The sequence below is a fragment of the Piliocolobus tephrosceles genome, chromosome 1, assembly GCF_002776525.5.
Source record: "Piliocolobus tephrosceles isolate RC106 chromosome 1, ASM277652v3, whole genome shotgun sequence".
In the NCBI taxonomy this organism is placed as follows: domain Eukaryota; kingdom Metazoa; phylum Chordata; class Mammalia; order Primates; family Cercopithecidae; genus Piliocolobus; species Piliocolobus tephrosceles.
Genome location: NC_045434.1, coordinates 186,325,422 through 186,350,103, shown reverse-complemented (window position 1 = coordinate 186,350,103; position 24,682 = coordinate 186,325,422). Strand labels below are relative to the sequence as shown.

Here is a 24,682-nt window from a genome sequence, read left to right as displayed (position 1 = left end):
AAAAAAAAAAAAATACAAAAAATTATCCAGGCACGTTGGTAGGCACCTGTAGTCCCAGCTGCTTGGGAGGCTGAGGCAGGAGAATGGCGTGAACCCGGGAGGCAGAGCTTGCAGTGAGCCAAGATCACGCCACTGCACTCCAGCCTGGGCGACAGAGTGAGACTCTGTCTCAAAAAGAAAAAAAGAAAAAAGATTATTTTTCGTATTAGAATAAAATCAGCTAACCAAGTATTAATATTAACTGAAGTACTTTTAAACATTGTAAAACATTGTTCTGATTCGATGAAAGTTGTACTCTCTAAAGATTTTAATAATTCAACTTGAAGTAATCTATAACACTGGGGGAGAAAAATTAAGAACAGAGAAGACACAAACTATAATACTTCACAGATTTTGAAAGCACTTAAGGCACTTATGGTCTCTTTTGGTGAAATCTCAATCACTTTAAAAAGTTAATGAGTTTGCATTTTTCTGCTTCACATTTTTTTTTTTTTTCAAATTTCTTGCTTCATTGTCTATGTCTGCAGGATCCTTTTTAATCCCAGAGAAACCTGTGTGGATAGTCGGGTACTTTAAATCTAAAGAGGAAAAGCAGCCAACTGAAGAATATGGCAACAAGACACACACCGGCCAGACACATCATCTTTCTCTTTATGACGTTCATCGTAGAGGTGGCAGCCTTATCTAACAGCACCATTCCCAGGGTAACACACATATTAAACAGGGAAATAATGAATGTTTCTGCTGCAAACTGAGCCTGACTAAATTTGCTGATATAATGCTTATGTCCTGTGCGAGGGTCCCTTTGTACATATGGTTCTCCTCTTATATAAGTCCACATTTGACCAGACGTCATCACAATCACAAAGCACAGAGTTAAAACTTCGCACAAGATTCTGCAAGAAATAGATTTCCTATTCCATTTCAAGAAATACCCAAGTCCACCAGTGAGAGCCAAAAGTATCCCCAGCTTGAGGAGACCATGATAATTTGTAGGCTGTCTGATTCTGACGCTGACATGTGTTCTCTCTGCCACCCATTCAGCCATTTGGTCAGCAACGATATCCCTTCCTCTCAAATTATAAATGTCATCTGTTGTAAATTTCCACTGGGCAGAAAAGTGGAAGAAACTCGGAACTGACGTTACCTGGAGCGCTTCAAAGACCTCAGGGCTTTCATCATAATCCACCATTGCAAAAAATACCTTTGTGGTGAATGCACCAGGGCCTTGATAGGAATTTGCCAAGATCTGAAATTCTTCGGCAGCACCTTTGCACATGACACATGAATTGAACTCGTGGAGAGCAGTAAGCATCACAATAACAGAATAGTTTTTTGGTGCATCTAATACAAAATGATAGAACATGGTGTCACTCATTCTTATCACTCTGTCTTTCTTGGTCCAATCCATCAGCTGGCTGACCTTTTTGGCCAACACCTTCTTCCATCGGGCAGGATGTGTAGGAGTCCCGGGAGCCACGAATACCAGGGCCACCACTATGGTCAAAAGTAGACACCAAAGGCGCCACATTTCTGCCATATTTGCTTACTTCTTTGTGTTATACCGCTGTTGCAAAATACGTAAGCCAAAATGTGATCATTTCTTCCTGCAATTAATTTGTCAAAGATTTTTTTCTTTCTGTCTTCTTCAATCCTGGTAAAGAGGCTACATCACAAATTCTTGTTCATGTCCAGTTTACAAGTCATATATTAGAGTTTACAAAATGATCTGTGGAAAAAAATACTCTGTAATGAAAGGAGTTTGGGAAATAGTGTTCTGGCTTCAGTCCTGCTGAATGACTTGCACTTAACAAATCAGGCCGGGCATGGTGGCTCACGCCTGTAATCCCAGTACTTTGGGAGGCCAAACCAGGCAGATCACCTGAGTTCCATGAGTTTGAGACCAGCCTGGCCAACATGGTGAAACCCCGTCTCTACTAAAAATATAAAAATTAGCCAAGTGTGTTGGCGCATGCCTGTAGTCCCAGCTACTCAGGAGGCTGAAGCAGGAGAATCACTTGAACCCGGGAAGGGGAGGTTGCAGTGAGCCAAGATCGTGCCACTGTACTCCAGCCTGGGCAACAGAGCAAGACTCTGTCAAAACAGAACAAAACAAAACAAAACAAAAACCTGAATGCCTGCCAGGCAGCAGCTGGATCCGCTGCGAACACATTCAAACTGCTCAAAAGCCAACCTCATCCCTCAACTGCCTACCAAGCCCTTGGTTCTCTACTGTTCTTCCCATCCCCCCAGTGACGTTTGACAACCGATGGACCCTTCTGGGACTTCTTTCTCTCATCCATTAAACCTGAGCTTGGCCCCTGGGCCCATCTGCCTGGGTTTCAATCCAGGCTGTACCACTTGTTAGTGATGTGACCTTGGCACGTCCTCACTGGCCTGTGCCTCAGTCTCCCTGCCTGTAAAGTGAAGGTGGTAACAGTACCCACCTCATAGGATCTGGTTCAGCAAAGCCCTCAGAACAGGACCAGGCCTGCACACCTGTCTTCCTCTCTATCCCAGCACCCCACGAGAGGCAGTGCGGAGCACAGCAGAATGTCCTCTGGGTGGGGCCAGAACACCTGGATTTCCCTCCCTGCTTTTTAGCAGTGTGTCTCTTTTGTTACCTAAGAAAGTGGGGACAATGCCCACCTCACTTATTAGTTATGAAGATTAAATGTTAATATTTTTCCAACCCCTAGAACAGTACTAGACATAAGACACACATTTTTTTTTCCCTTCTCTCTTTTTTTAAAGAAATGGTTGACTATTGAGCATTGCTTCTCTGGTTTTTTGTGTTTTGTTTTGTTTTTTGAGACAGAGTCTCGTTCTGTTCCCAGGCTGGAGTGCAGGGGCGCGATCTCAGCTCACTTCAACCTCTGTCTCCCAGGGTCAAGTGATTCTCCTGCCTCAGCCTCCCGAGTAGCTGGGATTATAGGCGCGTGCCTCCAGAGCATTGCTTCCCATACCCCAGTTACCTCTCTCAGGGTTGTGCCCTCTCCAAACATGATTATCATCCCTTGATCACGCCTTGTATGACCTTCAAGATGGGCAAAGTTGTTGGGCAAGACAGAATAGAAGAACTGTTGTAAACAACATTAACTATCGTCCATTGCTGGAGGGGAACCTGCTGGGGAGTGCACCTGATTTTAATTTTAATTAATTAATTTATTTTTGAGACGTAGTCTCACTCTGTCACGCAGGCTGGAATGCAGTGGCACGATCTCGGCTCACTGCAACCTCTGCCTCCAGGCTCAAGCGATTCTCCTGCCTCAGCCTCCCTAGTAGCTGAGATTACAGGTGCACACCACCATACTTGGCTTTTTTTTTTTTTTTTTTTTTTGAGACGGAGTCTCACTCTGTCGCCCGGGCTGGAGTGCAGTGGCCGGATCTCAGCTCATTGCAAGCTCCGCCTCCCGGGTTCATGCCATTCTCCTGCCTCAGCCTCCCGAGTATCTGGGACTACAGGCGCCCGCCACCTTGCCCAGTTAGTTTTTTGTATTTTTTAGTAGAGACGGGGTTTCGCCATATTAGCCAGGATAGTCTCAATCTCCTGACCTCGTGATCCGCCCGTCTCGGGCTCCCAAAGTGCTGGGATTACAGGCTTGAGCCACTGCGCCCGGCCTCTTGGCTAATTTTTGTAATTTTTTTTTTTTTCACTTTTGTCACACAGGCTGGAGTGCAATGGCACAATCTCGGCTCACTGTAACCTCTGCCTCCTGGGTTCAAGCAATTCTCCTGCCTCAGCCTCCCAAGTAGCTGGGATTACAGGCACCTGCCACCATGCCCAGCTAATTTTTGTATTTTTAGTAGAAACAGGGTTTTACTACATTGGCCAGGCTGGTCTCGAACTTCTGACCTCAGGTGATCCACCTGCCTGTCTCCCAAAGTGGTGGGATTACAGGCGTGAACCAGTGTGCCTGGCCAAATTTTGTATCTTTTGTAGAGACAGGATTTTGCCATGTTGCCTGGGCTGGTCTCCAACTCCTGGACTCAAGCAATCCACCTGGTCTCGGCCTCCCAAAATGCTGGGATTGCAGGCCTGAGTTGCTGCGCCCAGCCTACTTTTTCTATGTGCTGTTCGTTTGGTGGCAACCACTGTTTATGAAGCTGACCTCAAACTCCTAGCCTCAAGCAATCCTCCCGCCTGGGCCTCTGGAGTAGCTGGGATTACAAGCGTGAGCCACTGCGCCCAGTTTCATATTTTCTATCATGTCTATGCATTCCTTTATCAAAATAAAAATGTTTAGGCCCGGGCAGTGGCTCACATTTGTAATCCTAGCCCTTTGGGAGCCGTGATGGGTGGATCGCCTGAGGCCAGGAGTTTGAGATTAGCCTGGGCAACATTGTGAAACCCCGTCTCTACTAAAAATTTTTTAAAAATTTAGCCGGGTGTGGTGGCATGCGCCTGTGGTCCCAGCTAACTCGGGAGGCCGAAGTGGGAGAATCGCTTCAGCCTGGGAGGTCCAGGTTGTAGTGAGCCGAGATTGAGCCACAGCACTCCAGCCTGGGCGACCCAGCGAGACCCTGTCTGAGAAAACAACAAATGTTCATTTAATTTGTAAATCAAGTGAAAGCTTTGCGCTGATGCCCCCCACCTCTCTCAGGCTCGGCCGGCCGCCCCTTGCCTACCCTAAAGGCCTCCAGGGACGCCGCCCTACGCCGCCGCGGTTGCCAAGCGAAGCACCCAGGCCAGGTAGGCCGCGGGGGAGGGGTGGTTGCCTAGCAACCGGGGGTGCCAAACACCAGAGCTCAGAGCGGGGGCCGCGGAGAGCGAAGCAGGAAAGTAGGTAAGGGAGCTAGGAGAGCGGGGGCGCCCCCTTCCTCCCTGCCGGACCGGGGTACTGATCTAAACCAAAGGCGATCATCCTGCGGAGCGGAAGAAAGCGGTTCGGCGGGGAACCGGCCTGACCCCAGCCCCTCCCACGGGGCCCTCCCCGTCCCGGCTCCCCCTCCAACAGTAGGGGAGGGCGAAGGGGCGGGAGGGCGTGGCGGCTACTAGACGGGGAGGGGGCCGCCCCCTAGCTTCCCAGTGCCAACAGGCACGCGTCCCTGGAGAGAGAACAGGGCTCCTGCCCTTAGATCCCCCACGGGGCCTGGTCCGCAGCCTCGGGAAGAAAGGAAAGGAAGCTCAACAAGGCATGGTTGGCTGGTGGCAGGTGTGGAAACTGCATTAAGGGCTATTTTTTTTCTGACATCCTCCTACCCCCCAGGCATCTGGCATTTCACACACACTTCGAGGCTTCCGGAACTCCATTATTATTCCTTTTTACCTGCTCCAGGACCTGCAAGGTCCAGGGGTTTGTGGCCGCCCCGGGACAGGAGGGAGGGAAACTTACTTAAAGCCTCACACAAAGTTGAGTAAAGCAAGGGCTGTCTCCAAGCAGGCTTCCAGCAGGACTGGGCTCAGAGCAAAATGGACAGGAACAAGTCCTGCCTAGGGGGCGTGTGATCCAGGAGATGTCTCCTGAAAAGTCTCCCGCAGCCGCGTTTTGCCTCTGCAGGTGGTGTCTGTGAACAGGCCTAGGGGTTTCTGACCCTTCTGGTTTCTGTGCCATGGCCACGCTGAGCGTCAAGCCAAGTCAGCGCTTCCAGCTGCCCGACTGGCACACTAACAGCTACCTGCTATCCACTAATGCCCAGCTGCAGCGAGATGCTTCCCATCAGATCCGCCAGGAGGCCCGGGTGCTCCGCAATGAGACCAACAACCAGGTTGGGGTCGGGAACTCAGCTGGGTGGGCAAAGGGATAGCCCCCAACCCTTTGACACCCTATTTATCTGGCCCTGTCTCTCTCAGACCATTTGGGATGAACATGACAACAGGACTCGACTGGTGGAGAGGATTGATACTGTCAACCGGTGGAAGGAGATGCTGGACAAGTGTCTGACAGATTTAGATGCCGAGATCGACGCCCTAACACAGGCAGGAAGCCAGGACTGGGTGCCTGGGGGCTGCTGCCAAAACCTCCCCTCCTTCCCCACGGCTGGGTTGAGAAGCCCTTGATGGGGTTCATGAGTGGCAAGTCCATCCGAGTCACTGGCTCGCTGCTAAACTGGGGACAAGTGCTACTTCCCCATGGATGGCTCCACCAGCACCCCCGCCCCTTCTTTTATTTTCTTTTTCTTTTCTTTTTTTCTTTGAGACGGCATCTGGATCTGTTGCCCAGGCTGGAGTGCAGTGGTGCGATCACAGCTCACTGCAACCTCCGCCTCCTGGACTCAAGCGATTCTCCTGCCTCAGCCTCCTGAGTAAAGTAGCTGTGACTACAGGAGTGCGACATCATTCCCAGCTAATTTTTGTATTTTTAGTAGAAACGGGGTTTCACCATTTTGGCCAGGCTGTTCTCGAACTCCTGACCTCAAGTGATCCACCGGACTCGGCCTCCCAAAGTGCTGGGATTACAGACGTGAACCACCATGCCCGGCCGCACCCTCTTTTCTAGATGAAGGACTCAGCAGAGCAAAACCTGCAGGCCAAGAACCTACCTCTGGATGTGGCCATTGAGTGCCTGACCCTGCGGGAAAGCCGGCGAGACATTGATGTGGTGAAGGACCCTGTGGAAGATGAGCTGCATAAAGAGGTGGAGGTCATCGAGGCCACCAAAAAGGCCTTGCAACAGAAGGTCAGCCAGGCCTTCGAGCAGCTGTGGTAAGGGAGAGGCAGGTCGTCCGTATGTTCACAAGCTCCTGGAGGCTGTGTGCCTTCGATGTGGAACACCAGGTATTGTGGATGAGGAGCAACTGGCTCTCGTGCTACATTTTGGCCCTCTGGTGCCTGTGACAGAAACCACTCATCAACTGTAGCACTTTTCCCACTGCCTGGACATGGGCTCAGAATACTTCTCACCATGCTGCCCTGGACAGCCAGTACCACTGATCGGAAGCATGAGAGGTGACACCCATTTGCCACCACCTCTGAGTAGCTCCTGCGTGTGCGTATGAGCCTTTGTGAGCACAGCTACATCCGTGTGCCCCACGGGTGTGTAGGGCGCATGGGGGCAGCATTTTCATCCAGCTGTGCTGCTCTTGGTCTCCGCAGTTGCAGCTCCATTGTCTTCTGCTGGGAAGGGTCACCCCAGCCTCCTCTTCCCGCAGTGTTCCCTTCATACGGTGAGGCCTGCCTCTGGGCCTTGGGGGATGGTCCTGACGGAGTCTGCGCTTTCCCCAGCCTCCTGCAGGAAGTCCGACAGCAGCTCAACTCCGACCATCGGGGCAAAATGGAGACACTGGAGATCGACAGAGGCTGTCTCTCTCTCAACCTCAGATCCCCAAACATCTCGCTGAAGGTCGACCCCACACGTGTCCCTGATGGGTAAGAAGAGTGTTTCAGCCAGTCTCTTCTCCTCCCCTCCCAGGCCACACCCTCATGACCTCCATTTTCCCTGCCACCTGCAGCTCCACCACACTCCAGCAGTGGGATGACTTCAGTCAGTTCAACAAGGACCGAGGGGAGGCTGAGATGAAGGCAGCCACGGAGCTGAGGGAGGCCATTGCTCTAACTATTGCTGAGGTGACGAGCCACCCACAGCTAATGGATGGCCCCAGTGTGCGCTCAGCCCTTATCTTCCGTTCCCTGCTGTGTACGTGGCCCCCTGCCCCTCGCTTGAGTAATATCCTCAGGCAGCTGTGAGTGTAGACCCTTCCCTTGCCCTGTGTTTTCTCCTTCAGACCAACAACGAGCTTGAAGCCCAGAGAGTTGCAACGGAATTTGCCTTCAGGAAGCGGCTGCGGGAGATGGAGAAAGTGTACAGTGAGCTCAAGTGGCAAGAGAAGAATGTGAGCATCTCCCAGGGCATGGACTTCCTGCTGTGGGATGAGGACCCGCATGCCCCTGCCAGGAGGCACTGGATCAGGTGTGTATGGTGAGTCTAGCAGGTGGAAACCAGTCACTCTGTCCCCTGCAGACCTTGGAGGAGATCGCTGAGCTGCAGGAGGACATCCGGCACCTGGAGGAGGATCTGCGCACAAAGTTCCTGAGCCTGAAGCTGTCCCATACCCGGCTAGAGGCCAGAACCTACCGGCCCAATGTGGAACTCTGCCGGGACCAGGTGAGAGGGTGTCCCAGTGGGGGCACGGGCCCCCTGGCCAAGGTTTTCTCATATTCCTGATGGAGCAAGGGCACTGCTGTCACGGGGCAGCACTCAGGGAAAGGACAGTGTGGCTGACTTGGAACTCCCAACCCCTCTGCTTCCAGGCACAGTATGGCCTCACTGACGAGGTTCACCAGCTTGAGGCAACCATCGCTGCCCTGAAGCAGAAGCTGGCACAAGCACAGTAGGTCTGGGGAGTGGGTGGGAGGAGCAGTGAGACGATGCCCAGCAGTGGGGCCTCTTGCTGCCTGCTGGCTCCCTGGGGCTGTCTTCCTGACTAAAGGCTGTGCACTCAGCCCAGGCCTCCCAGCCTCATGGGGGCTGGGGGTTGTCATGCTCTTCCCTAGGGACGCACTGGACGCCCTGTACAAGCACCTGGCCCGGCTGCAGGCTGACATCGCCTGCAAGGCCAACTCCATGCTGCTGGACACCAAGTGCATGGACACGCGGCGCAAGCTGACCGTGCCTGCTGAGAAGTTCGTGCCTGAGGTGGACACCTTCACACGTACCACAAATAGCACCCTGAGTCCACTCAAAAGCTGCCACCTGGAGCTGGCCTAGCCTTGGAGGACTACGGGAGGAGGGCAGGGTTGGGTGGGCAATGGAAGTGGGGAGGAGAGAATGAATGGAATAAATGCAGAGGATCTCAGGCCGGCTGTTCTCTGCCTCACTGTATGTAGCCAGCAGGGAAAGGGTTCTTGGACACCCTCCACACGGGGAAGACCATTCCCCCGCACTCCATGTACCAAATCCAATCTTTCCCCTCCCCTCAAGGAACCCCTCTCTGGGCTGGGCCAGCACTCCTGGGCTCCAGCAGCGTGGCCTCTACCTGGCTGTGCCCCAGCTGGCCCCTAGTCCACCCTCTTTTTTTTTTTTTTTTTTTTTGAGACGGAGTCTCGCTCTGTCGCCCAGGCTGGAGTGCAGTGGCCGGATCTCAGCTCACTGCAAGCTCTGCCTCCCGGGTTCACGCCATTCTCCTGCCTCAGCCTCCCGAGTAGCTGGGACTACAGGCGCCCGCCAACACGCCCGGCTAATTTTTTGTATTTTAGTAGAGACAGGGTTTCACCGTGTTAGCCAGGATGGTCTCGATCTCCTGACCTCGTGATCTGCCCGTCTCGGCCTCCCAAAGTGCTGGGATTACAGGCTTGAGCCACCGCGCCCGGCCCTAGTCCACCCTCTTGATGCTTAAGGGAGGCCCACAGCGGGCAAGGGCCTGGTGGGAGGGCTTGGGGGTGGTCCCGGCCTCGGTGGAGAGGGCCGGCTGGGGGTGCGGAGTTAGGGGTGCTCGCCTGCGGAAGGCAGTGGCCTGAAGTGATCCAGTGGTCCGGCTCAGTGCCCAACCCCCAGGGACCCCACAGCGGCTTTCCCATCCAGTTAGCCCAGTGGTGAGGAGCGGGAAGAACTGGGACTCAAAGCACAGGCTGGTGGGAGCTGCGCGGCGCCGCGACTCCGCGCCGCTCGGCGGCGCTGTGGGCCGGGCGTCGGAGCGGTGACTCTAGGCCCCGGGGACCCGAGCAGGGAAGCTGCGAGGGTGGCACCGGAAGTGGCGAGCGGCCTGCGCGCGGATGGCGGCGGCGGCGATGGCAGTAGCTGGCGGCGGAGGGGCTGGCGCGGCCCGCTCCCTCTCACGCTTCCGAGGCTGCCTGGCTGGTGCGCTGCTCGGGGACTGCGTGGGCTCCTTCTACGAGGCCCACGACACCGTCGAGCTGACGTCAGTCCTGCGTCATGTCCAGAGCCTGGAGCCGGACCCCGGCACGCCCGGGAGTGAGCGGACAGGTGGGCGGGGCCGGGCGCACGTCAGAGGCCGTGCGAATGAGAGACCGAAGGGTCGCGGAGCCTACGGGGCCGACGGGTCGGGGGTGCGTGGGGATGAGGCTGTCGAGGGCACCGGGGCCGGAGCGGGATGACCCGCAGACAGCTTGGGCTCACCGAGTGCTAGCACGATCTCCGGCCTTAGAGGTCTCGGCCCGAACATCCCGTGCTCGGGCCGTGGCAGCACCGGGGCCTCAACCGTGCAGAGTGTGGATAAACCCATCGTAAGTTGACAATACCTGAAGTGGAAAGTGCGCTTTCAGCTTAGACGACTGTTTTATCTGGATGCAAGCCCCATCGGACGTCGAGGAGCCTATTGAATGCGTATCAGCGTTATCGGAAAGCCGAAAAAAACTTAAGTTGAACCATCCTAAGCCAGGGACTGTCTGTCCACCCTTGCCGACTTGACCAGTTTTTCCCGATTCTCTAGAGTCAGTACACCACCAGCCCGTTCTCCACCCCGCAGGGTGTGCTTTGGAAGCCTTACTGTAATCGCGTCCTCCCCCGCCTAAAACCCTGCTGTGATTTCCCGTTACCCTTAGTTCAGAGCTACATTCCTTAACGTGTCCGACGTGGTCCAGTCCTCCCACACGTCTGCAGTTTGGTCTTCCACCAACCTTGGCCTTGCTTTCTGCTCTTCGGTTCCTCACCCCATGCTTTCCCCTAGGCCAGGAGTTTGCATGTGCTGTCTCGCCTGTAAAACTAACTTCCGTTGTGCGCTCAGATCCCGGCTCAGGTAGCAGGTGTGAGGTCAAGCAGAGAAGGTGAATCTTCCTGGAGAGCAGGTAGCATAGTGAGAAGAAAGGGCCATAGTCAGAACCCTGGAGAACACCGGTAATTAAGAGGGAGAGAGGGAGGGAAGGGGGTTAGGGAAGGAAACAGTTTGATAGGAGGAGGAGCAGGAGTGCCTATCAACGAAACCTAGGGAAAGAATTTCAAGATGAAGACACTGGTCACTGGTGGTGTGCTACAGAGAAGTGAAGTAGGGGGGATCTGGATCCAGAAACTATCATTTTCAATCTGGGCATGGTGGCACACAACCTGTAATGCAGCTACTCCAGAGACTAAGGTGGAAGGATCTTTGCTTAAGCCCAGGAGTTCGAGACTAGCCTGGGCAACATGGCAAGATCCTGTCTATAAAAAAGAAAAACAAAAACAAAAAGACTGGAGCTGCAAGGATGGCAGCCACAAGGGGATGGAAGTTTTCCTTCAGAAATCAGCAGAGCAAAGCATGACGTAGGCTGATAATAAATAAATACATAAAATAGAAAGCAGCAGGACATGGTGACTGACTTGGAATAAAGAATTGCTGAAAATCCCAGTGCTGAGATCCTAAGGTTTCCCAGGCCCAGGAAAGTGAATGGGAGTGAGAAACATTTTAGATGTGGTAACTCTAAAACATGAGTAGAGGCTAGGCGCTGTAGCCACAACTGTAATCCCAGCGCTTTGGGAGAGGCCACTTGAGCCCAAGAGTTTGAGACCAGCCTGGCAACAGGATGAAACTGTCTCTACAAAAAAAAAAAAAAAAAAAAAAAAAGCCAAGCGTGGTGGTGTGCACCTGTAGTCCCAGTTACTCAGGAGGCTGGGGCAAGAGGCTCCTTGAGCCTGGGAGGTCGAGACTGGAGTGAGCCATGGTCGTACCACTGCACTGCAGCCTAGGCAACAGAGTGAGACCCTGTACCAAAAAAATAATAAAATAATATAAACTAAAATAAAAGGTGAGCAGGGCCAGGCACAATGGCTCATGCCTATAATCCCAGCTGTTTGGGAGGCCAAGGCAGGAGGATTGCTTGAGCCCAGGAATTCAAGACCAGTCTGGACAACAGAGTGAGACCCTGTCTCTACAAAAAAATAAAAGTAGCTGGCTGTGATGATGCATGCCTATAGTTCCAGCTACTTGAGAGGCTGAGGCAGGAGTCCAGGATTTCAAGACTGCAGTGAACCATGATTGCACTGGTGCACTCCAGTCTGGGCAACAGAGTGAGACTCTGTCTCCAAATAAATAAATCTTAAAAAGGTGAGCAGGAGGCTCACATCCTCCCCCTTCTCCCCACAGAAGCCTTGTACTACACAGATGACACAGCCATGGCCAGGGCCCTGGTGCAGTCCCTGCTAGCCAAGGAGGCCTTTGACGAGGTGGACATGGCTCACAGGTGAGGGGGATGGTCCTGGGCTGAGGCAAACCAGGTGGGCAAAGTTATTGCACCCCTTGACCAGAGGAATGACATCTGTGCATGCCCGCGCCCCCCACCCTCCACAGGAGCCTGTGTCTGGCTGGCACAGCTTCCCAAGCTAAAACAGCAGCACTGCTGGTGCAGGCTCCTTAGGCCCCCAAGGCTTTCTCTTTTCCAAACCAGCCTCAATTTCTTCTCTCCCAGCCCTTAGAGGCATCTTGTAAATCCCAATTCTGTCTCCCTTTCTGTTCCCTAGATTTGCTCAAGAGTACAAGAAAGACCCTGACAGGGGCTATGGTGCTGGAGTAGTCACTGTCTTCAAGAAGCTCCTGAACCCCAAATGTCGTGACGTCTTTGAGCCTGCCCGGGCCCAGTTTAACGGGAAAGGCTCCTATGGCAATGGAGGTGCCATGCGGGTAGCTGGTATCTCCCTGGCCTATAGCAGTGTCCAGGATGTGCAGAAGGTATTCAGGGCGGGCTGGCTTCTGGGCTGTCCCCTTCCTCTTCTGCAGCAGGGCTTCTGTGACAGCAAGTCTCCTCCTCTCTAGTTTGCCCGGCTCTCGGCCCAGCTGACACACGCCTCCTCCCTGGGTTACAATGGCGCCATCCTGCAGGCCCTGGCTGTGCACCTGGCCTTGCAGGGCGAGTCTTCCAGCAAGCACTTTCTCAAGCAACTCCTGGGCCACATGGAGGAGCTGGAGGGTGATGCCCAGTCTGTCTTGGATGCCAGGGAGTGAGTATGGGGCTGGAGGTGTGTGGTGTGGGGGTGTGGGTGATCCAGGGGGCCTCTGGCATTGCCATAAACTGAAACCTTCCTTCCTTAATTGCAGACCCTAGGGAGACATGGGCAGAAGCCCCTTCATCTTGTCTATGTTTCAAGGCTCTCAGGGTCCCAGAGAACAAAACGACCTGCTCACCCCCAGCCCTCTCCCACCTCTTGTCAGGGCACCTGTGCCTGGCTGGCACCCTGACCACATCCCTGCTCGTTCTCACATGCAGCCCTCTCCCCTGCCCGCATCGCCACCCTGCCTGCTTTGACCTCCCTGGAATCTCTTCCCCAACCCGCAGGTTGGGCATGGAGGAGCATCCGTACTCCAGCCGCCTGAAGAAGATTGGAGAGCTTCTAGACCAGGCATCGGTGACCAGGGAGGAAGTGGTGTCTGAGCTAGGTGAGTGGGCCTGCCTGGGACTGTCTCCGCCTCTGTCATCCTTCAGGGTCGGTCTTGGGCCCAGGGGAGCATGGAGTCTTGCCTGCCGTCACACTGTACCCTGGGCTGCTGTGACACAGAGTCATGGCAGGGTTGAGCTCAGCGCTTCTTGCTCCGAAGCTACAGCACCCTCAGCCTTGTGGATCAGTGTCCCCAGAAATGGCAGCTGGCCACTCGTCGTAAAAATGTTGATAGTGGATTTTATTTATCTAGCATCTGTACTGGGCGCTGTGCAGAATGCTTCATAGACACGATCTTGCTTCATCCTCACAACAGCCCTGTCAGAGAGTTACTAACGTTACTCCCTGTCTGCTTAAGGAGTTGAATCTGAGAGCAGGAAGCTTAGCAGTCCCCTAGGTAACTCTCCCAGTCACACAGCCAGTATGTGGTGGAGCCAGGATTTGAGCCCAGGTGGTCTAACTGTAGAGCCTGAGATCTTAGTCACAGCCCGCTTGAAGCCAAGAGTGCTGACTTGTGTCAAATGGCAGGAGGCCTGGGCACGCATGGAGCCCCGCTAACGTGGCTTCCCCACAGGGAATGGCATTGCTGCTTTTGAGTCGGTGCCCACCGCCATCTACTGCTTCCTGCGCTGCATGGAGCCGGACCCTGAGATCCCCTCTGCCTTCAATAGCCTCCAGAGGACTCTCATCTATTCCATCTCACTTGGTGGGGACACAGACACCATTGCCACCATGGCTGGGGCCATTGCTGGTGCCTACTATGGGATGGATCAGGTGCCAGAGAGCTGGCAGCAAAGCTGTGAAGGCTATGAGGAGACAGACATCCTGGCCCAAAGCCTGCACCGGGTATTCCAGAAGAGTTTATGAGGGCCACAGCTGTTGGGGCTCTGCCAGGTCCCCTGGGACCAACTACAGCTCCAGTCAGAAACCCTGAGCCTCCTTGAGTGGGGCTCCCCAGTCTCCCTGCATTGTGGAGCTGACTGAGTACACCAGTGGGGCTGGGGTCTCTTCAGGGGATTTCACTGGAACAGTGAGCAAGGGACTGCTGCCTCGCTAGTGCTGGGTCTCTGGTTTGCTGCAGCGCCGTAGGGCACTCCCAGCTCCTCAGCAGGACGGAGGGACCCAGGTGGGTTTATTTTGGGGTACTTGTGGCATTTTCCTATATTGTCTCGGACGTGGGATGTGGGGAGGTGGAAATGATGAGCAGTAGCATCATTCCTCCCTGTTGGGTTTTAGCCAGTTTGCCAGCAAGCACATCCTAGCAGGGCCCCCGAGCGGCAGGTTGTGTGGATGAAGGGACAGGCACCTGCATCCAGCTGATCTAGGTCACACCTGGCTCTTGGCTGCCATGCGGCTTATTAACAGCTTCCAGTGGAAGTCGCAATAAACAGTTTCTGGTGAATCTCACCACTGTTTCCTGTTTCTCCTGCCCTGAATGGACTCTCCCCTGGCAGCCTGATCTCTGAAGACTAGTGACTCTGTCTGCGCTGCACCGTCGTAGGAGCTGGGGCCCCACGGCCATGAGCTGCTATGTTGCCAGACACTCCAGCTGGCTGCATGTTCAGCCAGGAAGGGCACAGCAGGCATGGTTTGGTGGCTTTCCCTGTTGGAGATCACTCAGAGGGGCCCAGGCTGCTGGGCCGAGTGCTTTGCCAGAGTCAGCGGGTAGGAACAAGCCAGATTTTTCTGTTCTCAGAGCCTGACTTTCCCAAACAGGAGCTAGGCCCAGCTGGGCCAGGAACAGGAACCCTGTAGAAGGAGCCGGAGGGCCCTTCTGTCGTCAGACTACCAACCTTTGGGTGAGGAGGGCACCATCACAGGCCCTGGGTGGGTGAGTGCCGAATGCCTCCTCCTGTGTCTTGGGACCAGTCAAAAGCCTTTCCCTGCAAGGAAGTTTCACACAGCATGTTTTTAGAGATGGGGTCTCACTCTATTGCACAGGCTTGTCTCAAACTCCTGGGCTCAGGCGATCCTCCCACCTTAGCCTCCCAGGTATCTGGGACTGGCATCCATTCTGAAGAAAAGAAAATTGAAAGGGAGAAGATGCCTCCCCTCAAATTCAGGGACATTCTCTGAGCATCCAGCCTCAGTGGCTAGCCAAGCATGCGGAGTCTGCAGCTGGCCTGCGGTTTCAGCACTGTTGGGCAGATCTGTTTTAGTGAAGATGGGGTTCTGGCCAGGCTGAGGACTCTTCAAAACACGGATTGCTTCAGGTCCGCCACCCAGAGCCCCAGCGCCAGGGACAGATCTTTTATGGCTGAGCGTGGCAGGCTGTGAGCAGGTGCTTTCCGCCCAGGACAGCTCCCCCAACCTGTCTTCGGCACTGGGCCTGGCACTAGCCCGGCCCTTAGGAGCAAAGATTCATGATTTCATTCATAATTTGTATCAGATGTTGAAACTTGGCCCTTGGACTACTGAGCCGGCTGTCATGCTCCACTACCCCTGAGCGCTTGCAGGAATATTCCAGTAAAGCTTGAACCATCGCCCCCAGCTCCAGCCACTACCTGCCCTTGATTTCTTAAAATGCCTCTTGGCATTTGCCTGGTGCGTGGCCTCGGCAGCTTATGCGCATCAGGCATTTCTGATGTGGTGGCGATAGAAATCCAGGTTAGGGAGCTGGTGAGGAGTGCACGATCCTTAAGAGCAGGCACACGAGCCCCAGAGAGCTTCCTGGATCCCTTACAGAACCCAGAGGCTGGAGATACCTCTGCGTCAGTACCAGTGTCAGCACAGTGCTGTTTTATACAACAGGTTTTATTGAGGTTGTGTCAATATAGTTAACACGGTTGCTTGTCTTTTCAAAAAGAAGTTCCATTTTCTTTGATTCCCAAGTGCATTTTTCCTGAATCTTCTGTGATACAGGGCACGTGATAGGTATATAGAGAGCTAAGCTTCCTATACCAAGTTAGAAGTGAAATGACTAGTGGAAAACATTTAAACTTTAATCTTAAAAAAAAAAAAATAGGAATCAGAATATAAAAATGCACAAGGTAATGTCGTTTTCATAGTTAAAATCTGACATTGTTTATCAAAGCTAGTCAGTTAAGTGGACACCTGCAACTCAAATCTCATAAACATTTTAGAAACGCCAACCACCCCTCCTGAAAGGCTTGAGGAAGGAAATTCGGCAGAAGCTGAGCTCTGTGAAATAGCTCCCATTTTTTTTCTTGGGACCCTACTTAGTTCCCTGGGCTCCCATTGGGAGCTGATTAATTTCTGCCAATCAGAACCCATCCCTAACACTTCAGATGATAGTGGCTTTGACCTAGGGAAGAAGAGGTTGAGCAAAGAACCTCCAACAGGTATGGTTTGAGAGTCCTTAGTTGGTTCTCTTGGGCGTTCGGTAGTAAGAAATCCACCAGGAACCCCAGCCAAAACCTTTTCAAGTGTCACTTGGGCAGATTTGGGTTTTCATTTCTCCTTTTGAAGAAGTGAGCAGTCAAACAGCCTGCTTTGTTGGGAGAAATTATGGGCAGGGGAGGAGGGGTGGCAAGGAGCCTGAGGGAACCCACTGCTCAGCCAGTCAGAAGTCAGCAGCCATCCTTCATTTCAACATGGACCGCCTGGACATGGCCAGACTTGGAGCAGTGCAACGAGATCACAGACCGAAAGACCCCAGTTCACACTTGGTACAGGGAGTGGGGCTGGCCTGGCGAGGGCCGAGCGCGAGGCCCTGCAATTGTGGGGAAAGTGGCCATCTTTGCACAGGCAGGAATGTCTACCACGCCCAGCGCTAATCTCAGCTTTATCCACTTAGCTTGAACAGGGGACTGAGGGGTTGGGAGGGGCATCCTGCCTGTTTCCTGCAGAGGAGCTCTGATTGGGGAAAATGGCAGAAACGTCCAGAGCCGACTCATTCCAAAGGGACCTGTTGGCACCCTTTCTCTCCCAGCCTTAGCCTCCTGGGCCCTAGTCCTGCTTAGAACAGGAAATTGGAACCAGAGGGTGGAAGGAGAGGAAGCCCCCAAAGATGAACCCCTCTCGTACACACATACACCCACCATATGGTTCTTATCAAGAAAAAGCAAGTGGGAGCTGTCCATCCCCCAGCTCGCATGCACCTTGTTCAGAGGGCCAAACGAGGGCTCCGCCTTGGGGATACCTGGCTGGGGTGGCAAAGATCCTCCTAACAATTTTGTATGAGAAAACTAGCCCAGCCCGCAGCAGGTGGAAGAGGGGAAAGGGAGGAGTGCTCATGTTTGGTCATGGTTGATTCCGCCTCTGCCACCATCTGTGCTAGACACTTCACAGAGGTTGATCTTTCTGGCCTGTAGGTGTCCCAGGGGCCTCTGTGCTGCCCTCAAGCTAAACAGCCAAAGCTGGTGGGGGCAGCCCGGAAGAGACGGGGATGAATGTGAAGAGCTGCCTCCTGCCCCAGGTCTGTGCCCCGAGCCCTCACAAACCGCCTTCCCCATGGCTGCCACTGGAGCAGTGAAAGGGGGTTGCCCTTTCCCCTGGCAACAGGCACTGTGCCCGCCACAGACATGTCTGATGCCACAGCATCACCATGGGGGCTGTAGTCCTGGCAGGGCGTCCACACTCGTCACCTCAATGGTCCCCTCTTCTCCCTTTCCCTTGGAGGGAAACCCCACAGTCCTTAGTCCACTGTTATATGCTGGAGGTCCCAGGGGGAGCTGGAGGAGTCCCAGCCAAGGGCTGTGAGGGAGGCCGTGCCCCACCCCTCCAGCAGGCGCCATCAGGGAGCCAGTGGGAAGGGCCGTCTCCCCAGGTGGCGGGGTGGGGAGTTGAGCTCCCTCTCAGCTCCTTCAGGGCCCAGCAGAGGCCAGGACTCACAAGGGGCTGGGCTGTGTACCCTAGGGCCCATGGGGTGCAACCCTGACACTGCACAGACATTTGGGGGAAAGAAACTCAGGCCAGCCCCTTCCAGAAACAATCTCAACCTGCATGCAGGGAGAAAGCACGTCACTCTCCTCGGGCCAAGGCCACGGCTGCCTCTGTTCAGCTTTTGTTTTTTTTTTTCTTGAAATGGAGGTTCTTTGTAACTGAAAAGGAAGGTCGCCCTACCACTAAAGAGGAGGAGGCCAGGGCAGCAGGGCCCCCCGCGGGTTATGTGGGGCAGAGCAAGAATCCTGAAAAGGAGGAGTGGATGTACTCCGTGGAGTAGAGGCCGTTGGCCTGGTCCGACGGCATCTGCACCCAGACCTGGTCGTTGGGCCGCAGCTGGAGCACGGCCCCGCCAGATGCCTGGTCCAGGTAGCCCTTCTTGTACTCATCGTAGGTATAGGTGGCCGGCACGTTGTTCTTGTACAGGGCCACCCACACGTTGGTGCCCTTGACGTGCACATGGTAAGCAAAGTAGTAGACGCCGCCCACAGGGCAGGTGAAGATGCCAGTGGCTGGGTTGTAGCCGCTGTGGCCATTGTAGAGAGTCCGGTCAAATTTCACAGGCATGCCCGAGGCGGGGAAGGGCGAGGTGAGCACTGCAGTGAAGGCCGGTGTGGCACGGGCGGACAGCTCGCCCAGCCCAAACTGTGGCTTGCCTCCCTTGCCCAGCACGGCGCCCTCCACACCGCCGTTGGGCAGGTGCAAGCCTGCAATGCCAGTCTCATCGAAGGCCCCAGGGGCACCAGGGGGTCCCGGAGGCCCGGGAGGCCCAGGAGGGCCCGTGATTCCAGGGGAGCCAGGGACCCCTGGGGGCCCCGTGGGCCCAGCCGTGCCAGGTTCCCCTGCTTTCCCCTCTCCAGGGGGCCCTGGCAGGCCTGGTTCACCCTTCAGGCCTGGCAGACCTTGGGGCCCAATAGGGCCAGCTGGACCCTGGAGTCCTGGGATTCCTGAGGGACCCCTCAGGCCAGGCTGCCCAGGGAGCCCCAAGTCACCTTTCTGCCCCAGGGCTCCTGCCACCCCTGGTCCTCCAGGGCGGCCCGTGAAACCCGGCTCACCCTTGGGCCCAGTTGGTCCAGGGGGTCCATGGGCCCCAGGAAGTCCCCTCTCACCTGGGAGCCCTGGTTTCCCAGCCAGGCCACTAGGCCCCTGGTCACCTCGAATGCCAGGCACTCCTGGGGGTCCTCCAGGCCCTGCCTCACCCTTAGGCCCAGGGGGCCCACGTCTGCCAGGAAGCCCTGCAGACCCGGGAAGTCCAGGGGGACCCCCAAGACCCTGTGGGCCCTGCTCCCCTGGCTCCCCATCCTCCCCTGGCTCACCCCTATCCCCCAAGAGCCCTGGGACCCCAGCTGGGCCCCTGTCCCCCTTGGGGCCTGGCAGTCCTGGCATCCCATAGCCAGTGGGGCCTATCAGCCCAGGGGGGCCCCGGGTCCCTGGTTCCCCTTTGGCCCCCGATGGGCCCTGTGGCCCTGGCAACCCTGCTGGCCCTGGGACCCCCACACCATCTACTCCAGGGGGTCCTTTTGGGCCCACAGCGCCTGGCTCCCCCCTGGGGCCTGGAACTCCAGGAGGCCCAGACTCACCCTTGTCTCCTGGGGCCCCAGGCAGCCCATCCAAACCGGGTTTGCCTAAGCCAGCTGCACCAGGGAGGCCCGGGGGGCCGGGGGCACCCCCCTGCCCTGGGGCCCCAGGCAGCCCGGGCTGGCCCACTCCATGATCCCCCTTGAGGCCTCGATCACCTGGGGGCCCAGGCTCCCCCTGGGGCCCTGGCTCCCCCTGGAATCCTGGGGGCCCTGGCACCCCCTGGGCACCTGGTTTTCCAGGGATAGTAATGCCTGAGGGGCCCGGGAGGCCAGGGGGTCCTGGGGGCCCCCGGAGACCCTGGTCCCCTCGTATTCCTGGCTCCCCCCGAAGCCCCGGCTGCCCTGGTGGTCCGACCTTGCCAGGGAGCCCTGGGGGACCAGCCTTGCCCATCCGGGAGAAGCCAGGGGGGCCAGCAGGGCCAGGCTGCCCATGGAGTCCTGGCTTTCCCGTGCCTGGTTTTCCTGGGAAGCCAGGGGGACCAGGGGGACCCCGAGGCCCAGGCTTCCCGGGGGGGCCAGGCTCTCCCTTCAGGTCCATTGGCAGCAGCGGTAGAGGCATTTCTGAGAAAGAAAGAGAAGGGGGCAGTCAGGGGCCTGAACTGTGGGGACAGGGTACCCCATCTACCCATTCCCCATTCCAGTATGAGGTACGCAGGAGAGGAAGAATGGGGCTGCCCCTCCCTGCTGTCATGGAAGACGGGCTTTGGGGGTGGTCCAGGGGCCATCTTGGGGGCGACAGGGTGTCCTCACCAAGGGCTCCTAATACCCAACCTACCCCAGGCTGGGCCTCCTCCATGAGCCTGGCTGATTCTCACCTCTCATCCCTGCATGACCTGAAGGTGGAGTAGCCACCAGGTGGCACCAGCAGCCCACCTTAGAGCCGGTGGGAGCAGCGCCCCACCTCCCAATTTCCCAGTTCATCTCCCCCTCGGAAGACCACCTGTGCCAGCCAACTGCACCGTTTCCAGGCCCTCTGGGGTATTAGGAAAAACTGAAAGTGGGAAGATTGGTGGGGAATGAGGGGCTGTGGGGGGCACCTGAGATCTGATGGCTGTCAGGGAGGCAGGGGATTTGGGGGTTGGGAGCGATTTGAGGCACTGTGGGGTGAGGAGGCTCTCACCCAGGTACTGGCCTTTGCCCTCACGGAAGGGCGGTCCCACAGGTCCTTTCTGCATGGGCTGGATGTACTTCACCGGGGCATAACCTGCTGCCCCGCCGGCCCCGCCACCAGAGGACGCCCGCAGCCCACACCCCAGCACCAGTAGCAGCAGCAGCAGCAAAGACAGGGGTGTCAGAGTCCCCCGCATGGCGTCCGCGAACTTGCTGCAGAGAAGAACAGAGAAAGTCATCAAGCCAGCCCTTGGTGGTTTGGCACCAGACCCGGGGTCACCAAAAGATCAGAATTTAGAGATTACACTCGATTTTAGTCAAAAGACTGAGAAGCAATTCCGAATTTAGATATTATTCACAAGCAATTTCCAAAGTCGTGGGGGTCTGCATAAGCCACCTCCTAAACTTCTTCAGACCATGCCTGTGGCTGTGCATCTCCCCCACCATCCTCTGAGGGCCCAGCCTCCCCAGGACAGCGCCTCCTCAAAACCAGCCAGCCACTCTCTGCAGCCAAGCGTGCCTTCTAGAGCAGTCTGACCTCCCCTGCTAAAAGCTCTTGGATGTCAACACCCATTTCCATTGCTGGGCCAGCTGTCTGCCAGGCACTAGGCTGAGCTCCTGGGGACATGAACTCACTTAATGCTCAAAACACTTTAACAAGGTATTATTATTGTCATCTCCATTTTCCAGATGATAAAACTAAAGCAACGGTCTTGAGGAAGCAGAGCTAGGATTTGTCTTAGGTCTGTCTGACTCTACCTTCTGCTGATGCTCTTCTGGACTCCCTGCCACACACCTTTGGGATCAAGTCTATGGCACTTAGCATAGCATTCAAGGCTTTTTTTTTTTTTTTTTTTTTTCTGAGACACAATTTTGCTCTCCCAGTGCAATGTGCAATGGCACCATCCTGGCTCACTGCAACATCCGCCTCCCAGGTTCAAGTGATTCTCATGCCTTAGCCTCCCAAGTAGATGGAATTATAGGCGTGTACCACCACGCCTGGCTTTTTTTTTTTTTTTTTGAGATGGAGTCTCACTCTGTCACCCAGGCTGGAGTGCAGTGGCGCCATCTCGGTTCACTGCAAGTTCCGCCTCCCGGGTTCACGCCATTCTCCTGCCTCAGCCTCCCGAGTAGCTGGGACTACAGGCGCCCACCACCACGCCCGGCTCATTTTTTTGTATTTTTAGTAGAGACGGGGTTTCACCGTGTTAGCCAGGATGGTCTCCATCTTCTGACCTCATGATCCACCCGCCTTGGCCTCCCAAACTGCTGGGATTATAGGCGTGAGCCACCGCGCCCAGCCAATTTTTGTATTCTTAATAGAGATGGGGTTTTGCCATGTTGTCCAGGCTGGTCTCGAACTCCTGACCTCAGGTGATCCAGTTGCCTCAGCCTCCCAAAGTGTTAGGATTACAGGCATGAGCCACCGCGCCCAGCCTGCATTCAAGGCCTTTCTAACCTACTCTGTGCCTGTGTCTCCAACTCTATTGCCTGCTATCCCTTTCTTTACCCCTCACCTCCCCACACCCTCCGCCCAGTAAACCAGAACTTGAAGTTCCCAGGCACCGGGCACTTTAATACTTCTGGCCTTTGCACCTGCTATTTCTCTGCCTGCAATGTTGTTTTCCTCCCCTACTCATCTTTTATGGCCCTGGGAAGCTGTCATCCCTTCCACTATGAAGCCTCGCTTCTTTGTGCCCTGACCTATGCTTGTCACAGCATTTGGCTCAACTCAGAGAACAAAGCTTGGGTGGGGAAGAAGCACAGACTCCAGAACCAGCCAGGCAGTCTTCCCCTTCCCCTTCCCAGCTGTGGGAGCCTGGGCAGGAGGTCTTCTCATCCATGAAATGAGAGAGGATGTCCACACAATAACCTGTATGTGAATGTTCATAATAGCGATATTCACAGCAGCCAAAAGCAGAGACAACGCAAATGTCCATGGACAAATAAAATGTGGTACCGCCATACAATGGAATATTACTCAGCAATGAAAATGAATGAACTACAGGCTGGGCACGGTAGTGTGCACCTGTAGTAGTCCCAGCTACTCAGGAGGCTGAGGTGGGAAGATTCCTTGAGCCCTGAATTTAAAACCAGCCTAGGCAACATAGCAAGACCCCAGATTTAAAAATGTATCTATAAATAGGCTAAGTACAATAGCTCATGCCTGTAATCCCAGTATGTTGGGAGGCAGAGGTGGGTGAATTGCTTAAGCCCGGGAGTTTGAGACTAGTCTGGGCAACCTGGTGAAACCCCATCTCTACAAAACAAACAAACAAACAAACAAACAGAACATTAGCCAGGTGTGGGCGTGCTGTGGTCCCAGCTACTCAGGGGCTGAAGAGGGAGGATCACTTGAGCCCAGGAGGTGGAGATTGCAGTGAGCTGCACTCCAGCCTGGGTGATAGAGTGAGACCTCGTCTCAAAAAAATATATATATATAAGAGGAAGGAAGTCCTGACACCTGCTACAACACAGATGAATCTTGAAAACAGTGAAAAGCGAGATATGGAATGCACATGTGTGATTCCATTTCTATGAAATGGCCAGAATAGGCAAATGCATAGAGACAGAAAATGGATCAGTGGTTGCCTAAGGCTGGGGGAGGAGGAGATGGGAAGTGACGACTAATGGGCACAGGGTTTCTTTTAGGGGAGATGAAAATGTTCAAAAATTGATTGTGGTGATAGTTGCACAGCTGTATGAACACAGTAAAAAAAACACTGCAGTGTACACTGAATGGGCCAATTGTATGCTGTGTGAATTGTATCTCTATAAAGCGGGGGTTTTTTTGTTTTGTTTTTTGTTGTTGTTGTTTTTGAGATGGAGTCTTGTTCTGTCGCCTAGGCTGGAGTACAGTGGTGCCATCTCTGCTCACTGCAAGCTCTGCCTCCTGGGTTCAAGAGATTCTCCTGCCTCAGCTTCCTGAGTAGCTGGGGTTACAGGGGTACAGGGGCCTGCCACCATGCCCAGCTAATTTTTTGTATTTATAGTAGAGACAGAGTTTCACTGTGGTCTCGATCTCCTGACCCTGTGATCCGCCCACCTCGGCCTCCCAAAGTGCTGGGATTACAGGCGTGAGCCACCGCGCCCGGCCTGTTGGATCTTTATATACATTTACTTATTGATTCCTCACAACAACCCTATGAGGTATGTGCCTTCACTCTTGCCATTTTACAGATGAGGGAACAAAAGGTTGTATGCAGGTGGGGTGCAGTGGCTAATGCCCGTAATCCCAGGCAGTGTCTTGGACAACGTAAGACCAAAAAACAGTTGTGTGAGGTAATCAAAGCTACACAATTACTAAGTGCCAGAGCCAAGGTTCCAACTCCAGTAATCCAGCTCCGGATCTATGCTCTTAACCACACCACACAGCCTCTCACCGAGGCAGTAATTTAAGTCCTCAGAATTGATGTGATTAATTTCAGAACTGTGAGTCAGAAGGGCAAATGATCATCCTTAGGAATACCAGCATCTAGCTGGGTGCGGTGGCTCGCACCTGTAATCCCAACACTTTGGGTGGCTGAGGTGGGTGAATCACTTGAGGTCAGAAGTTTGTGACCAGCCTGGTCAACATGGTGGAAACCCAATCTCTACTAAAAATACAAAAATTAGCCAGGTGTGGTGGTGTGAACCTATAATCCCAGCTACTTGGGAGGCTGAGGCAGGAAAATTGCTTGTACCCAGGAGGCAGAAGCTGCAGTGAGCCAAGATTGTCCCACTGCACTCCAGCCTGGGAGACAGAGTGAGATCTGTCTCAGAAAAAAAAAAAAAAAAAAAAAAAAAAAAAAAAAAAAAAGGGCATCTAAAGCCAAGGTGGCAAACAGGTGGCTCAGGGGGTGAATTCGGCTCTCTTTTTCTTTTTTGAGATGGAGTCTCACTCTTTCGTGCAGTCTGGAGCACAGT

At 54.5% G+C, this 24,682-nt stretch overlaps 3 protein-coding genes and 2 pseudogenes across 5 annotated transcripts in view; 2 read left to right on the top strand and 3 right to left on the bottom strand.

Moving 5' to 3' along the window:
- The window catches only part of LOC116418487, a 3,859-nt pseudogene extending 1,779 nt beyond the window's left edge, over positions 1 to 2,080 (bottom strand).
- LOC111555865 lies at positions 536 to 1,315 on the bottom strand (annotated as a pseudogene).
- Positions 2,081 to 4,715: 2,635 nt separating the features above from the next.
- Positions 4,716 to 8,736, top strand: TEKT2 (tektin 2). 3 transcript variants are annotated; one of them, XM_023232289.1, is made up of 10 exons: positions 4,716 to 4,787; positions 5,502 to 5,709; positions 5,795 to 5,920; positions 6,441 to 6,646; positions 7,166 to 7,309; positions 7,393 to 7,507; positions 7,666 to 7,773; positions 7,902 to 8,045; positions 8,192 to 8,271; positions 8,435 to 8,736. In XM_023232289.1, the coding sequence occupies exons 2-10, from the start codon at positions 5,554 to 5,556 to the stop codon at positions 8,646 to 8,648; spliced, it is 1,293 nt and encodes a 430-aa protein (XP_023088057.1). In that variant the 5' UTR covers positions 4,716 to 4,787; positions 5,502 to 5,553; the 3' UTR covers positions 8,649 to 8,736. The 3 variants fall into 3 exon arrangements, with proteins under 3 accessions (XP_023088057.1, XP_023088059.1, XP_023088058.1); XM_023232291.1 differs by having other exon boundaries at positions 8,398 to 8,529; XM_023232290.1 differs by having other exon boundaries at positions 4,779 to 5,156.
- Positions 8,737 to 9,606: 870 nt separating this feature from the next.
- ADPRS (ADP-ribosylserine hydrolase) lies at positions 9,607 to 14,648 on the top strand. The gene is made up of 6 exons (XM_023232267.1): positions 9,607 to 9,863; positions 11,956 to 12,052; positions 12,330 to 12,537; positions 12,622 to 12,806; positions 13,142 to 13,242; positions 13,816 to 14,648. Exons 1-6 carry the CDS (start codon positions 9,653 to 9,655, stop codon positions 14,106 to 14,108), a joined length of 1,095 nt encoding a protein of 364 aa, XP_023088035.1. The 5' UTR covers positions 9,607 to 9,652; the 3' UTR covers positions 14,109 to 14,648.
- Positions 14,649 to 16,162: 1,514 nt separating this feature from the next.
- COL8A2 (collagen type VIII alpha 2 chain) overlaps positions 16,163 to 24,682 on the bottom strand; it is a 33,616-nt gene continuing 25,096 nt past the window's right edge. The window contains exons 3-4 of the mRNA XM_023232266.3: positions 20,787 to 20,989; positions 16,163 to 20,227 (exon numbers count right to left, since the gene is read on the bottom strand). Coding sequence (XP_023088034.1) covers positions 18,309 to 20,227; positions 20,787 to 20,973 — 2,106 coding nt within the window. The 5' untranslated portion in view covers positions 20,974 to 20,989 and the 3' untranslated portion in view covers positions 16,163 to 18,308. The remainder of the gene's footprint in view (positions 20,228 to 20,786; positions 20,990 to 24,682) is intronic.